This window comes from Myxocyprinus asiaticus, chromosome 5, assembly GCF_019703515.2.
Source record: "Myxocyprinus asiaticus isolate MX2 ecotype Aquarium Trade chromosome 5, UBuf_Myxa_2, whole genome shotgun sequence".
In the NCBI taxonomy this organism is placed as follows: Eukaryota; Metazoa; Chordata; class Actinopteri; order Cypriniformes; family Catostomidae; genus Myxocyprinus; species Myxocyprinus asiaticus.
In genome coordinates this window covers 5,839,886-5,857,625 of record NC_059348.1, presented here as the reverse complement: position 1 = coordinate 5,857,625, position 17,740 = coordinate 5,839,886, and the positions used below count along the sequence as shown (strand labels likewise).

The 17,740-nt window shown below is 40.4% G+C and overlaps 1 protein-coding gene across 16 annotated transcripts in view; it reads left to right on the top strand.

Annotated features, from left to right (window-relative positions):
• The window catches only part of LOC127440730 (gastrula zinc finger protein XlCGF57.1-like), a 518,561-nt gene that overhangs the window by 329,716 nt on the left and 171,105 nt on the right, over positions 1 to 17,740 (top strand). Inside the window, exon 5 of one of the 16 annotated variants that reach the window (XM_051697526.1) lies at positions 7,858 to 8,998. The exons of the other annotated variants lie outside the window; for them this stretch is intronic. Within the exon in view, the coding sequence (XP_051553486.1) occupies positions 7,858 to 8,876 (1,019 nt within the window). The 3' untranslated portion in view covers positions 8,877 to 8,998. Of the gene's footprint in view, positions 1 to 7,857; positions 8,999 to 17,740 lie in introns of those variants that run through there. 16 annotated transcript variants of the gene reach the window in all.

Here is a 17,740-nt window from a genome sequence, read left to right as displayed (position 1 = left end):
GTGGCTCCCACTTGACGTTGTTCCTCCCCACAGAGAACTCGGTCCGCTGTGGCCAGTCCCACCTGTGGTAGTGCACCTTGGTGTCCCTGCTGTCCCAAAGGCAAAGATAGCAGGGAAACTTGGTAAAACCACCTTGGAGACCCATCAGGAATGCCACCATTTTGAAGTCTCTTATGATCTCCCAGCCATACTCATCATACTTCATGGCGTCCAGCAAGGTCTTGATATGTATTCACTTAGGCAGCTGGAACTATACTGAATTTGTGGGCTTAAGGCCCCTGTATTTATACTACTATTTATATTACTGGAAAGTTCTAGAAGTTACTCCAAGTTTACTCAGCACTGAATCTATCTGGAATGTTCTGGAAAATAGGTACATTTCAAAATATCACTGTCCTGGTCACAAAAGCAAAGTTTGTGGGGAATAATAGCCATTTTCTATACTTTTGAGGCATAAGCAATTAGGAAATAACACTTACTACCTAGGAACCAAAAAAATTATAATTTTTGTTACACAGTGTAATTACACATCCAGCAACGTCAAGTATCCGCCCAATTTTTCCATAAACAAATTACATTTTCCTAGTCTTCTAAAAGACTCTTCTTCAAAGGCACTGGACACTTTTGTCCATACAGTGTGTAAATGCGAGATAATGGGGTGTAATTTAACTTCTCCGGTTAGTTTGATAGAAAGGCTTTGCAATGGTGAAATAGGGGCAAGAAATTCCTGTTCAATACAAAACCAGGGAGGGGCTCTCTCAGATGGATGCGACCAATGAGCCAAATGTCTGAGAATGAATGCATAATAATAAAGCAAAATCTTGGGTATGCCTAGCCCACCTTTATCAATCGGCCTATGAAGCTTACTAAAATGTAATCTAGGACGTTTCCCTTTCCAAATGAAGGAGTTCGCTATGCTATCAAATTGCTTGAAATAGGAGAGGGGGACATCTATAGGGAGTGACTGTAGCAGGTAGCTGAATTTTGGAATTCAATTCATTTTAATAACATGAACCTTCCCAATCATTGATAAATATAATCAAGCCCACCTGCCCACATCGCTCAAACCTTTTTATTAAAGGGTCAAATTTAACTCTTAATTAAATCACACAAATTTGATGGGAATAAAATACCCAAATACTTAATGCCCTGTTTGGGCCACTGGAAGGCACCCGGCTGAAAAGCCGTTATCGGGCAGTACGCTGACAGAGCCAAAGCTTCAGATTTAGACCAATTAACTCTAAATCCTGAGAATTTAGAAAAGGAATTAATAATTTTGTGGAGGCAAGGCATAGATCTAGAAGGATCAGAGACGAATAATAAAATATCATGTGTGTGAAGCAGAAGCTTATTTGCCACATCTCCCGCCATCACCCCTGGAAAATCATCCTCCTCTTCGCGGCTGCTAATGGTTCCAGGGCAAGACAGAACAATAATGGAGAAAGAGGGCAACCCTGCTGGGTGCCCCTGTCCAGAGTAAAATAATCTGAAATTAATCCATTTGTTTGTACCGCCGCTACCGTGTGTCTGTAAAGTAACTTAATCCATCCAATAAAATATTCCCGAACCCATATAGTTCCAAAATCTTAAAAAGATAATCCCATTCTACCATATCAAATGCCTTTTCGTGAGATGGCAGTGACCGGAGTCTGATTATTCGACACTGACCACATGATATTGATGAAATGACTAATGTTATCTGAAAAGCTACAGCTCCGAATAAACCCCACCTGATCTATATGTATAAGAGATGTCATAACTTTACTAAATCGGTTAGCCAAAATTTGTAACAATATATTTATGACTAGCTGGATCAGGGAAATTGGATGGTAACTCTTACACTCGCTTGGATCTTTGTCCTTTTTAAGAATCGGGCTGATCCAGGCTTGTGTCATGGTTGGCGGAAGCTTTCCATTCTTTAATGATTCCGTATAAACTTCTAACAAAAGTTGAGCCAGTTCTGTAGCATAAGATATAAAAAATTCAGCGGCAAAGTCATCTGGCCCCGGAACCTTGCCTGTAGGCAAGGCCTTAATTAACTCGTCAAGCTCCTCCAAGGTTATCTCAGAATCAAGATATTTGTTTTACTCAGTCATCAGTTTAGGGCAGAGGTCGGCAAACTTTTTGACATAGAGTGACATTTTTTATTTCACTGGTCAATGGCTTGCACATGCTGCACAAGTCTGTTAGGTATACTGCAGTCTCGTCACATTTTAACTTTGTTTAGCCTCCCATTCAGCTCATGAAAACATGCTGCGTGATCATGAGGAGGGATTACATCATGATCTAAATTGAAATGCAGGTGCGGAATTTATATAAATAAGAGTCTACTCATCTCTCGCCATTGCTGGCGTGCCAGTGATTACCCCTCCACGTGCCAATGCTGGCACGCGTGCCGTAGGTTGCCGACCCATGGCTTAGGGAGTTCTAATGGTTCCACAAAGTTTCTAATATCTTCATTAGTAGACAAAGATGTGGAACTGTAGTGATCAAGATATCATTTTTTAAAAGCATTATTAATGTCAATGGCCAAGGTAAATATTTTACCACCAGCAGATTTCACTGAGGGAATGGTAGAAAAGACTCTCTCTGCTTTATATATCTAGACAAAAGCTTCCCTGCATTGTCCCCCAACTCAAAGTATTACTGTATTGCCCTGAATAGCCAAAACTCCACCTTCCGTGACAAAATAGTATTATATTTTGTAATGATTACACAGTATGAGGGAAGGAGGACACTGGGACAGGATGTTTCAGGTCTCAGGTGAGCTTTTAATCACAAACTTCGGGGTAACCCAGTCACAACTGGCACAATAACTTCTTCAGCTTCACAAACTCTTTAGCATCACAGGCTCCTAGTCACAGCCTCTTAATCATCACAAAGTCTTTATCACAAAATCAGTAGCTTCACCTTGAGACTCTCGTACCAGACTCTCTCTCTCTCTGCTGGTGGCGTGGCCGCTTATGTGCCGCTCTCCCCATGCTCACTGGAATTAGAGACAGGTGTTAGACATAATATAGCTTAGGTGTAAGTGCCCTTACCGCTTTCTCTCTCTCTCCGGACGGACACTTGACCACGCCCCCGCTGCCGCATATCTGTATTTCAATCGGGTCAATTCTCTGAGGCCATCAGACGACATTCGGCACTTCAGCTCTACCTCTGCATTTTTTATATTCTCTTCCAACTCCACCAGTTCTCGTGCTTTGGATTTTTTGATGAATGAGGCATACTGTTTGATCCGGCTCCTAAGAACTGCCTTAAGTGCCTCCCATGCCAGGCCCAAAGAGGACACCGAGGACCAGTTGGTCTCCATATAAACATTGATTTCAGCCTTCAGCATTTGTTGGAATGCAGGATTTTGCAAAGAGATACATTAAAGCGGCAACTATATGATTTCTTTTTTTCCGTATGTGGCAACACCTCTAAACTCACCAGGGCGTGATCTGAGACTAAGATGTTTACAATTGAGCAGTCAACGACAGAAGAAATTAGGGACTTAGATATAAAAAAATATATATATTCTAGAATAAATCTTATGGACTGATGAAAAAAGAAATTATATTCCCTACCTGATGGGTTCAAAAGTCTCCAAATATCTGTAAGACCAAGATTTTTACACATCCTGTGAAGCGTCAGTGTTGCTCTAGGGGTCTTACACACTTTTGCTTCACTATGATCAAGGACTGAATCCATCAATAGATTAAAGTCTCCTCCCAATATTATATCATGAGGGGTACCAGCGGCTTGCAACATCCTTTCAAGATCTATAAAAAAAAAAAAACATCAGCGTTAGGTGCGTAAATATTAGCCAAAATCGACCTTTGCCCCTGAATTTCTGCTAAAACAATAATGACTCTTCCTAATTGATCTTTAATCTGTTTGAGACATTTGAATTGTAGATGTTTATTTATCAATGTAATGACTCCCCTGCTCTTACTTGAGCCAGCACTAAAGAAAACATGTCCACCCCATATCTTCCTAAATTTTTCAGCTTCCTGCGGGGAAAGATGCATTTCCTGAAGAAACACTATATCATATTTCTTTTGTTTAAGAAAAGAAATAACCTTCCTTCTTTTTATGGGGTGCCCCAACCCATTTTACATTTTGACATATTAGAAAAAATAAATTGTGTCAAAAATAAAATTATAAAGACCACATTTCCCATTAGTGCAACAAACAACCCCCGAACTTCCCCCGGAACAAAAAAAACAAAACAGAAAAAAGAAATACATGAGCATTAATCCTGTGCACGACAGCGCCAGTCGGCGTCCATCCCTCTAAACTCAAACAGTCCATGTATGCCTACGAGAGTCCCCGTGACAGCTTTGCCATCTGATTGCTCAAGTCCGGTGTTTCTATACAAATTTTGTGAGACAGAATTACATAGCAAAAAATAGTCTATAAAACAAACTCCAGCCAATAAACTGAATAAACACAAAAAAATGTGTAGATTCATCCTAGCAGAACCAGCGGGGGAAAAAAAGGGGGGCATAAGCACCAGATATTTGCAGATTTATCCACAAGCTGTCCCGAAGAAATGATATTACGCAAAACAAACTCGAGCCACTAGGTGGAACCAGCACAAAATAAACAAAAAAGGTGCCCAGCTTCCTCGGATAGTCAAGTGTATGTTCAGTGAGTCAGGCTCACTAAGCCGCGACATGAAAATCATCAAATGGCTTACTCCAATGTTTTTATGAAGGACGCTTGCTGTGGGCATGTAAATTCTTTACGTCCATCCTTAGTATCTATTCTCAGTTTGGCCGGAAATGTCAGAACAAAAGTGTCCTTCCGTTGATATAAGAGATTCTTGCGTTCCCTGAATCGATCATGTTTCTCTCTTGTCGAATTCGCAAAGTCTGGGAACAAGAAAATGCTTTGGTTCTTCCAAGAAAGCTTTCCTTTACTCCACGTCTCACGTAACACAAGATCTTTATTGGATGATCTCAGAAATTTGGCCAGAATTAATCAGGTCTCCTTCCACGGGTCTCCGAGCTGGAACCCTGTGAGCTCGCTCGATTTCCAGCTTATGGCCTGTTATGTCGAGCAGACTCAGGAAGAGCTTGTCCTGGAATTTCACCATATGAAATTGGTGAAATTTCATATGGTGAAATTCTTCATTCTCAGGAATTGCAACAATTCGGACGTTGTTTCGCCAGTTACGATTCTCCAAATTCTCCAGTTTTGCCCAAACGCGCTGCAAATCCACCTTGGTCACTAGCGGGTTAGCAGCTAATTCCCTCTCCGATGACTCCAGATAATCGATCTGTTTCTCGACGTCCCCTATTCTTGTAACCAACTCAGTGAATTTCGTCTGCATGGCCGTAATCGATTGACGTATTATAGCAAGATCCTCCAAGTCCGCCACGACCTTTGCCAGCATCACTGACATACTGGACAGCTGACGCTGGATTTCTCCCACCGCACCGTCCAAACTGAGTCCCTGGTCTGCGGCCCTGTCAGGGGTGTCGGCATGAGCACGTAAGTATCTTTTAATGTCTCCAGAGCCCGAGGATTTTGAATTCTTTATCATATTGTCTTCATAGAACAGTTTAGAATCAGGATGTATCGAATCTCACCAGTTTATGACACAAATAGTTATAAAACTAGCAAAGTGCGCAGAGCTTGCCATTCACACGTCCAACCCTCGCATGGCGCAACGTGACTCTAACATGTTTGTTATTTACTATATTAAATTGTGTGATATATCGGCATTGTATCAGCCTATCGGCCACCCTGCTCTCTGGGTATTGTCATTGGCCATTAAAAAACCCATATCGGTCGGTCACCATATTATGTGGCATGGAGTGTAGATTGATGTGAATTTTTTTTTAAAGCATTTTAGCATAAGGCTGCAACATAAATGTGAAAAAAAAAAAAGCAGGGTTCTGAATACTTTCTGAATGCACTGTATGTGAGCAAGCCATTGACAAACTCAAATCAGTTGTTCGCAGTGGACACACTAGGACTGGGTGATATATATCTATTGTAACAATGGTATAATGTTAACCAGTATGTGTCAGCCAGTAGAGATTTTGCTGTACAGTGAATATTGCATAAGGTAAATATGTGTGACGTAGGCGAGGCTTAAGGCCTGTTCACACCAAATGCAATTGTTTGTTCCGAAACGAGCTTTTGAATGGTAACAATTAATTCCTATAGTGCTATTCCACATTGGGTCTGACAAATCGTCCACAGACAATCCAAAGTTTTTTTGTTTTTTTTTACGGGGAGGGATCCAATTTATTTATTTATTTATTTTTTATTTTTTTTCAAACTGCGATGAAAACTGAGTGACCAAACTGAGAGCTTTTTGTCATTTTTCCAGGGTCTTGCAGCTGCTCAATCTAACTCGTTGGTGGCCCTAATCAACTGGCAGACACTGGCATTGGACGTGCAGCTCATACACACACCTGAAAATTATATATTTAAAAAAAGAATTGTTGCAGTTCATGAACCCTTTGTACTGCAAAACCCGGTCTGTTTTTGAAAGCCTGCTTATGGTGTTTGTCTTAATGTACATTATGGAATAAATCCCTGTGCCAGTTATATTATAATGGCATTGAAGATAGCAGCGAGGTTCGGTAGTTCGTTTGCACTAAGCTTGTAGTAAAATCCCATAAAAAGACTGGTTACATGCAATATTTTACTGTAGACTAACCAATTGCAGAACCACACTGCTATTTTTATTGCAAGGATGATATAATTAAGTATGGCAATAATTTAAATAAAGAAAATACCATGAGCCAGTGTTTTCCTTTTATGTTATTTTTAAAATGCATCATATTTTACATTATACATGTAATTGTTAATCTGTATTATTCCACGTGTATGAATAGACCCTCCCTCTGAAATTTGTCTCGCAAAATTGTCACGGATTTGGTGTGAACAGGCCGTAACAGTGCGCAGTGCTCCACCTGCTGAGAATGAGAGTGACTAATAAACATGGAGAAAGATAAACACCTTGAATGGGACAAATCAAACGCAGGAGGATGAACTTATTAAAAGAGGTATAACATCAGTGGCTGCACTGCAAATAGTCATAATTATAATCAGTATATTTTATAGATATAAAAAAAAAATTTCATCTGTCAAAATGATGGATAGCAGTATGGAATTATCAGAAGAAAGAAGAAAAACCTTCTTGAATAAAACATTATTTATACAATCATAGTATTTTAATTATCATATTACAACTTACGTCTGCACAGACAATGAAGCGAATGCACAGCTGAATGTGTTGCGTGCATTCGTGTGCAACATGAACTAAGTTGCATGCTGGATGCTTAAGTCGTTGTGACTAGGCCATTGAAGTAACTGTGTACTATGTAGCACAAAATCCTGAAGTCTGTAAAATATGAAAACTTAATTGGTGTCAAAGCACAAATTCAGTAACTAATTATCTAAAACTTCACTTTACTCATATGCTGCTATTTCAGGAATTTATCTCAGTTTTTCGCAATGTTTTAAATAAGTTGATACATTTACATGCACATCTCCACCAGTGGCACTCAACCACTGAGGTTGTTATGGTGACCCGTGCAGTCTTAACACTAGGGTACGATTCAGGACGGATTAGCGTTTACACCTCAAATTCGATTGGGTCTCATGTGTTTTTGACCTCATTCGTTTGTGTTTTTTGTGATCCAATCACAAAACGTTTTAGACCCCATTTAGACCTGTATTTAGCCTTGACCACATGTATCACCAAAAATGCATCTTAATACTAGGTGTAAATGGGGTCAAAAATCACATAGAAATGAAAACTTAATTTCAGTTTGTGCTATTTGTTTGCAGTTTTTTATTTTTTCACAATTATCACTCTTGTATTGACTCATGACTGTGTGTTCTTTTCAGAGCTGATGAAAGTGAAAGAGGAAAGTGAGGAACTGAATGAAGAGGAGAATCATCAGTGTCAGAAACCTGATGATTTCATAACTGGAGAAAAATCTTTTAGTAGCCCACAGACTGAAAAGAAATGCTCACGAAAAAGAACTCAAAAAAGAAAAGCTAAAAAATCTTACACATGCCCTCAGTGTGGAAAGAGTTTCACACATAAAGGAAACCTTAATAGCCACTTGAGAATTCACACTGGAGAAAAGCCTTTCGCATGCCATCAGTGTGGAAAGAGTTTCAAACGTAAAGAAATTCTTATCAAGCACATGAGAGTTCACACTGGAGAGAAGCCTTTCACCTGCTCTCATTGTATGAAGAGTTTTGCAGATAAAAGCAACCTTTTTATTCACATGAGAATTCACACTGGAGAGAAGCCTTACATCTGCTATCAGTGTGGAAAGAGTTTTGCACACAAAGAAGTTCTTAAGCGTCACATAAGAATTCACACTGGAGAAAAGCCTTTCACATGTCATCAATGTGGGAAGAGTTTCAGAGAGGCACGTAATCTCAAAAATCATCTGTCCTTGCATTATGGAGAAAAGTTATATAGCTGTGATCAGTGCGGCAAAACAGTTTCTTCAGCATCACTCTTAAGAACACACCGGAAGATTCATCCAGTTGAGAAGCCATACATGTGTTCACTTTGTGGAAAGAGTTTTTCACACCTGAACAATTTAAAAGAGCACCAGAAAAAACACACTGGTGTGAGAGATCATGTGTGCTCTGAGTGTGAAAAGGCCTTTCACAGAGCTTACGACTTGAAACGTCACAAAAGAATTCACACTGGAGAAAAACCTTACAAGTGTTCACATTGTGAAAAGAGTTTCAGTCAGTCAGGAGTCCTAAAAAAACATGAGAGAATGCATACTGGAGAGAAGCCGTACCACGGCACTTCATGTGGGAAAATCTTCACCCAATCAGGCTCTCTACTGACTCATGGAAAAAGCATTGCCCAGTGTTGTCACAGTGAGCAAAGTTAATATTTATTTGCTTTGTAAATGGGATGAATTAAAAAAGAATAAAGATCAGTTTCTCTCTGAAAAAACAATTACAATTAAGTGAGTGAATTGCTACATTACCTGTTGTGCTGATTGAACTGTCCTTCTGTGTAAAGGCCGATTTATACTTCTGCATCGAACCTACACTGTAGTCTGACGTGCACCTTTTCAAAAATGTAACTACACTTCACGTCAACCCAAACCACAATAACTGTGATTGATCCACTTTATAACCAGAGACCGTCCCCCAGCATGACAAAAAATATATCTGAGGTAGTGTTGCATTTCTTCAAGATTATTTTAAGCTATGTATCATATCACATTGCATTTGGACTCAGTAGCATTGTTTTAAATTGGAAGCAGATGCTGTTTTTTATATTCTGGTTATGTTTAATGAAGTTACAAGTGAAAACGCAACAAGAAGACAACTTTTAAAACCCGCTATTTTTCTATAGGCTTTTACTCAATATATTTTTGGTATGTAACACAATTTGTATTGTATCCTACTCGAGAACTTTCTGATCTGTATGATGTTTTCAGAGTACGTTTGACAGTGGCGTACATTAATAATTTCATAATTTATGGAACACTTCTTAAATTGCCTATATGCAAAGTTACGCTTTTAAGCATTAAAACGACATCCATTTTGTGTTGGCCAAGCAAGTATTTCTTAATTTGATGTTTTTTTTTTCCAGCTCTGAGCATCAAAAGTATACAAAAATATTTATTTTTGGGTAGCGCAGCATCGCAGGATGATTTAAATCACTGACATGTGAGAATATGCATATTAGGCACTAACCAAATGGGTAGTAAAAATGTATATAAAGTGACTGCTGGGGGGGGAGAAAGCCTGAAGGGTAATCACCTGTGCCCTAAAGAAAGTGGTCAAAACTTTAGCTACGTAGCCTTTCTTGGGTTTAAGAATGGCTTTTGATAAGCCTGTTCCAAACTCTAAGCAGGAGTCGTTGACCGACAGAGCTTGAAGATCCCCTACACATTTTACTGAAGCCAAAGCGAAAAACAGTGCAGTCTTTAATGAGTGTACGCGTAAACTCACTGTATCCAATGACTTGAAGTGAGTGCTTTTAGCACAAGCGCTAAGTCCCAAACCAGGTCACAGCCGCCTCACGCCATGTAAGAATTTCACAGTCAAAGGATGTCTGCCATCCAAGAGCTCTCCATTAATTCTGGGAACCATGGACAGTCGGGCTATTACGGTGCAACCAGCAGTACCGTTTCCTCGTCCTCCCGAATTTTGCACAATACTTGAAGTGGATGGGAGGGAATACTTAGATGTGTCCCGTTTGCCATTTGTCGGCTAGAGCATCCAGGCCTAGCAGAGCATGAGTCGGAGTACCACAGGCGACAATGTGTTGTCTCCGGTGATGCAAATAGGTCTATTTCGGCTTCTCCAAATCGATCCCATATCATCAGAACTGTCTGAGGATGAAGTCTTCATTCTCCTTTTATAACACCCTATTGCGATAGCAAATCTGCGCTGCAGTTCAGGTGACCTGGAACGTGTGCCATACGTATTGATAGGAGATGTTTCTCGCACCAGAAGAGAAGCTGGTGTGTGAAGTTCATCAGTGGCCGTGATCGAACTCCCCCTTGTCGATTTATGTAAGCCACAACCGCTGTGCTGTCTGATCTGGTCAGAAAGCCACCAATGTTAGAAATACAGCGAGAAGTTTCAGACAGTTTATGTGCCAGGTCGTTTGAGCACCTGTCCAGGTGCGGAAGGCTGGGCGCTCTTTGCACAGGGCTCCCCAGCCCCTGTTCGACCTGATCTGTTGTGACCACTTTATGTCTGGATACTTGACTGAGTGCCACGCCTGTCTGATAAAATGTGGGCATTTTCCAAATGGTTAACGCAGCTAGAAGTGCGTGATACCACAAGACGTAAGCGACTGTCGCTATGAATGAAGGGGACCTTCAGTATGAGCCAGCACTGAAGTGGTCTCATCTGAAGTAGTCCCAACGGAGTGACAACTGTTGTGGTGGCCATGTGGCCCAGAGCCTGTTAAAAAAACTGAAAAACTGAAACTTTTTTTACCAGCTTGAAAATGTTCAAACATTAGTGAATGGAATGAACATGTTCTTCTGTCAAGCGCATCACCATATAGACTGAGTCGAGGGTCACGCCCAGGAATGAACTCTGGTGGCTGGGCATTAACACGCTCTTCGACCAGCTGATTTTGAGTCCCCAATGCTCCAAATGTTCAAGTAACAGGCTTCTGTGTTTGCAAGCTTGTTCCTCTGACTGTGCTAAGAGCAACTAGTCATCAAGGTAATTCATAACGCGAATGCCGCTACATTGCCACATTTCATGAATGTACGAGGAGCCAGCGATAATCCGAAGGGCAGGACTTTAAACTGGTAAGCAGTCCCTCATGAATGACCTGTGATGAGGGCCTATTTGCACATGAAAGTAAGCATCTTTTAGGTTGATTAACACGAACCAGTCCGTTGGGCAAACATCAGACCGAATCTGCTTCTGAGTAATCATTTTGAATGGAAACTTCACGAGTGCCCGGTTCAAGCACCTCAGATAAAAAATGGGACATAATCTGCTATTCTTTTTGGTGACTACAAAATAGCAGCTGTAAAATCCACTGTGGGCATCATCTATGGATATAGTCTCTATCATAGGGTTGCTTCGATACCAAAATTTTGACTTTGTTACAATACCAGTCCTAGTACCTCGGTATTGATACTAAATTGATATTTTGGCAACAAATAAATAGCCTCAGATTACTGATGATGTCAAACAGAAAAGGACTTAATTAAAAGAACTGCATAAAAGTCTTTCAGTTGCAAATTCTGCTATTTTCCATTAATTTTTTCTGGATTCCATGTTTTATGTTTTAATTAAATGTTATCATTAAAACAGTGTTTAATCAAATCAAAACATAAAGCTTTAAACAAATAAAATGTAATGAATTTTCAACAAAAAAATAGCAATGTCTTTTTGGTCAAATAAAATGCTGCACAACAGAGCTTCACAGTTTAACCCATGTGCTTTAAATTTTATTACCTAATTTGGTGTTCCCAGTCAGAAATGACTGGCCTTATATTTATCGCTTATAAATATCTCATTATGCTATATTATTGGCCAAATATTGGATTAGATCTTTTTGTAAACCTGTTTCTTTCAATTAGGACAGGTTTTGTATTTATTTTTGGAGCTAATTTTTGTCATTAACAATTTTATTGATCCAAACTCAGATTAACACAACACATGGAAACACGGAATCAACTTTAACCAATATTTGCCCCACCCCCCCTTCCCGTCACCCAACATACATCCCAGTGGACTTTAAGTAATAACAGACACACATATAAACAAACAGTTCAAAGAAAATACTCCATGACGTGAAAAATTAACCAACAAAAAAGAAATAGGATTCCACATATTAATTAAATATATACATTTAATCTAAACTGTCCCTCTCCACTGCTCCTCCCTGGCAGCCCTCTAGGAAGGCCAAATAAGTGCCCCACTTCTTGCCATAAGCATCCAAGTTGCCGTCTATGTGACATCTTTTAGAAAGCTTCCACTTTGCCCAACTCGATGCACCACTCATGAAATGAGGGCGCACCAGCCGACTTCCATCCCCCAAGAATCACCTTCCTGCCAGTCATCACACTGGTAAGGACCCAGTGTTTTATGTGTTTGTCCCCTACGTTAATACCCGCCCCATCACCCAAAATACAAAGTCTGGGGCAGAATAAAATCTGAGTGCTCAAGACCTCACAGACATAACTCTGAACCTTTGACCAAAACTCTTGAATCTTAGTACAGAACCAAAAGATTTGGGCTATCTCACCATCCTCCAACTGGCATCGCCAGCAAGTAGGTGTGTCTTTAAGGTCAAGCCTATACCGTCTAGAGGGAGTCCAATAAAAATGATGCAGAATCTTAAATTGAATGAGGCGCACCCTTGCATCCTTAGACATAGACTTGACATTTTTAAAAATCATTCCTCATCCTCCAGTAATAAATTAAAGTCTCTCTCCCATAACTACTTAAGATATGTTAAAACCCCGTCCCCTAGACTCTGAATTAGCCAGGAATAGTATGCTGAAGCCTCGTGACCCTTTCCAAAACCAGCAAGCACCATCTCAAGAGTGTCTGCCGCTTTAGGGGGCTGTGTACAACACCCAAAGGTGGTACAAAGTAGATGGCGCAGCTGTAAGTACCTGAAGAATTGAGATCTGGGAATCCCAAACCGCTGTATAATATTTTCAAAGGATCTCAATGCTCCATTTTCATACAGGTCACCCAGCGTAGTAACACCCTTCTCAATCCATTCTGTCTAGCAGAAAGGGGACTTGTTAATGCACATTAGGGTTTAGGGTTTAACAAAATACTTGCAGCAACGTTCAGGTAAAAGTCTGAATTGAAAACGCTGGAAACTTTTGTCCACACTAAATGCATGTCCGAGATAACGGGATGTGTCTTTACTTCTCTGAGCAGCTTGGTAGAAAGACTTTGCAATGGCAAGATAGGGACCAGGACCTCCTGCTCAGTAAAGAGCCAGGGAGGGGCTCTTTCAGGTGGAAGTGACCAATATGCCAAATGTCTGAGACCAAAATCATAATATTAAAACAAAATCTTGGGGAGACCTAACCCACCTTTGTCAACTGGCCTGTGTAAATTATTAAAATGCATCTGAGGACATTTACCATTCCAGCTATACTATCAAATTGTTTAAAATAAAAGAGGTGAACTTCAGTGGAGAGAGACTGTAGTAGGTAGTTGAATTTTAGAATACAATTCATTTTTATAACATTAACCTGACCAGTCATAGATAAATGTAGTGAAGCCCACCTATCCACATTGCTCAAACCTTTTTATTAAAGGGTCAAAATTAACTCTGACTAAATCACACAAATTTGCTGGGAATAAAATACCCAAATACTTAATGGCCTGTTTGGGCCACTGAAAAGTGCCTGGCTGAAAAGCTGTTACTGGGCAGTTCGCTGTCAGATCCAAAGCTTCGGATTTAGACCATTAACTCTGTATCCCGAGAACTTAGAAAAGGAATTAATAATTTTGTGGAGGCAAGGCATAGATCTAGTAGGGTCGGAGACGAATAATAAAATATAATCTGTGCAAAGTTTATGCGCCACCCCTCCCGCCATCACCCCTGGAAAATCATCCTCCTTTCTTATCGCGGCTGCTAGTGGCTCCAGGGCAAGACAGAACAATAATGGGGAAAGAGGGCAACCCTGTCAGGTGCCCCTATCCAGAGTAAAATAATCTGAAATTAATCCATTTGTTTTTATGGCCGCTACCGGGTGTCTATAAAGTAACCTAATCCATCCAATAAACGTACTCCCAAACCCGTACATATCCAAAATCTTAAAAAGATAATCCCATTCTACCATATCAAATGCCTTTTCAGCATCAAGTGAGATGGCAGCGACTGGAGTCTGATCATTCGCCACTGACCACATGATATTGATGAAACGCCTAATGTTATCAGAAGAGCTGCGGCCCCGAATAAACCCCATCTGATCTATATGTATAAGAGATGTCATAACTTAATCGATTAGCCAAACTTTTTGACAATGTTTTAACGTCTAGATGGATCAGGGAAATTGGCCGGTAACTATTATACTCGCTTAGATCTTTGTCCTTTTTAAGAATCGGACTGATCCGGGCTTGCGTGGTTGGTGGAAGCTTTCCATTCTTTATTGATTCCGTATAACATTCTAACAAAAGTGGAGACAGTTCTGTAGCATAAGATCTAAAAAACTCAGTGGCAAAGCCATCTGGCCCCGGAGCCTTGTCAGTCGTCAGTTTAGGGAGTTCTAATGGTTCCGCAAAATGTCTAATATCTTCATCAGTAGACAAAGATGTGGAACTATAGAGATCAAGATAGAATTCTTTAAAAGCATTATTAATATCAATGGCCGAGGTAAAAATTTCACAACCATCAGATTTCACTGAGGGAATGGTAGAAAAAGACTCTCTCTGCTTTATATATCTAGCCAAGAGCTTCCCTGCTTTGTCCCCCTACTCGAAGTATGACTGTCTTGCCCTGAATAGCCAAAACTCCACCTTCCGCGACAAAATAGTATTATATCTGTATTTGAATCAGGTCAAATCTCTGAGGCCATCAGATGACATTCTGCACTTCAGCTCTGCCTCGGCACTTTTAATATTCCCTTCCCATATTGAGTGACTCCAGCCAGGTCTCCTAAGCAACCAAATTGGTCCGGTTGCTAGGGAGGGTAGAGTCACATGGGGTAACCTTCTTGTGGTCGCTGTAATGTGGTTCGCTTTCGGTGGTGTGCATGGATGCCGCGGAGGATAGCGTGAAGCCTCCTCACACGCTGTCTCCTCGTTAACGCGCTCAACAAGCCACATGATAAGATGTGCGGGTTGACTGTCTCAGACGCGCAGGCAACTGAGATTTGTCCTCCGCCACCCGGATTGAGGCGAGTCACTACTTCACCACGAGGACTTAGAGTGCATTGGGAATTGGGCATTCCAAATTGGGGAATAATCTATCTATCTATCTATCTATCTATCTATCTATCTATATATATATATATATATATATATATATATATATATATATATATATATATATATAATGTTCCGTTCCAACTCCACGAGTTCTCGTGCTTTGGATTTTTTGATGAATGAGGCATACTGTATGATCCGGCCCCTAAGAACCGCCTTAAGTGCCTCCCAAGCCACACCCACAGAGGATACTGAGGACCAGTTGGTCTCCATATAAACATTGATTTCAGCCTTTAACATTTGTTGTATTTCAGGATTTTGCAAAAGGGATACATTAAAGCACCACTATATGATTTATTTTTCTCCGTATGTTGCAACACCTCTAAACTCACCAGGGCGTGATCTGATACCAAGTTGTTTCCAATTGAACAATCAACAACAGATGAAATGTGGGACTTGGATATAAAAAATAAATCTACTCTAGAATAAATCTTATGGACTGATGAAAAAATTGTTTATAGTCCCTACCAGATGGGTTCAGAAGTCTCCAAATATCTGCAAGACCAAGATTTTTAGACATCCTGTGAAGTGTCAATGTTTCTCTAGAGGGCTTACACACTTTTGCTTCGCTTTGATCAAGGACTGAGTCCATCAATAGATTAAAGTCTCCTCCCAATATTATATCATGAGGGGTGCCAGCGGCTTGTAACTTCCCTTCAAGATCTATAAAAAAAAGCCCTGATCATCAGCGTTAGGTGCGTAAATATTAGCCAAAATCAACCTTTGCCCCTGAATTTCTGCTAAAACAATAATGACTCTTCCTAATTTATCTTTAATCTGTTTGAGACATTTGAGTTGTAGATGTTTACTTATCAATGTAATTACTCCACTGCTCTTATTTGAGCCAGCACTAAAGAAAACATGTCCACCCCATATCTTCCCAAATTTTTCAGCTTCCTGTGGGGAAAGATGCATTTCTTGAAGGATCACTATATCATATTTCTTACATTTTAAGAAAATAAATAACCTTCCTTCTTTTTATGGGGTGCCCCAGCCAATTCACATTCTACGTGGAGAGAGACAATCCACTCATATTAACATTTGACATTTTGACATGTAAGAAAATATAGATTGTGTCTCAAAAATAAAATGATAAAGACCACATTCCACATTGGTGCAACAATCAACCCCTGAACTTTCCCCAGAACAAAACAAACAGAAAAAAGAAAAACGTGTGCATTAACCCCGCGCACAACAGTGCCAAATGGCATCCATCCCTCTAAACTCAAACAGTCCATGTACGCCTACTTTCATAGACAGTGTGCTGGGACATCATCCCGCTGTTAGTAGAGAGACCACTCGGGACATCTTGGCAGTTACAGTCGATGAGTTGTTATCGCTAATTTATCTTGCTAGCTAGCTAATGTTTGCATTCAATATTAACTAGATATTCTAAATAACTAGATAACATGATACATCAGTTTGAGCTTCCCTTTTGCTTGTGAAATGGGCGAGGCAAATGTAACATTGGCACCAGCTTTTGGCTCCGACTGGCCCGATAATGGAAAGCGGCTATTGATCTGCTTCTTTGTAGGAGCATGAAAATTCCAAAACAAATTGGTATAATATTTTGTTTGAAAACTATGATGAAAGAAAGATCATGAAAGAAAGATTCTATTGGAGAGGGGTCACTGTGGGGCAAAGAAGGTTCAGGTGTGTGTGTGTGAGAGAGAGAGAGAGTGTGATAATGTTGGATGGATGAATGGATGTTGGATGCAGTTCAGGGTAGGATAATGTTCATCTCTTTGGAAAAGAAAGCATGTAATACTCGAGTTTGTGCGTGTACATGTGCATGTGTGTGTTTGTTCGAACACGTAGCAGAACCTCATTTCTGGCTCGTGACAGTGGGAAAAGTGAGAGGGCTATTAGTCAATATTGAGGTGCCTAAAATCTCTGCATTGCGGCATAGCTATCTTCTGGCATGATGTCAACAACAGTGAAAACAAGTATCAAAATGACCTGTGTCAAGACACTAACTCATTCCTGGCTCGCAGCGGCGGGGAAAGCAAGATGGCTATTAGGTGACTTGGAGGCACCTAAAATCTCTGTGTTGTGACATATCTGTCTCCTGGCATGTAGCTAACCATAGTAAAATCAGAGCGAACCATCCAGCGTTACAGAGGAAATGACACACTGTTCCCGGTGGGAACAGTGGTGGAGATGAGAAGCGTGTTTAGCACCGCAAGGCAACAGAGAACTGAACTCTCACTGAATAGGGAGAACGTCATGTCATAATAAGCTGTTTGTGCAGCTCTGGAAAGAATGGCACTGTCAGCAAAACCAACACTGTGAACACTTGTTTTTGTAA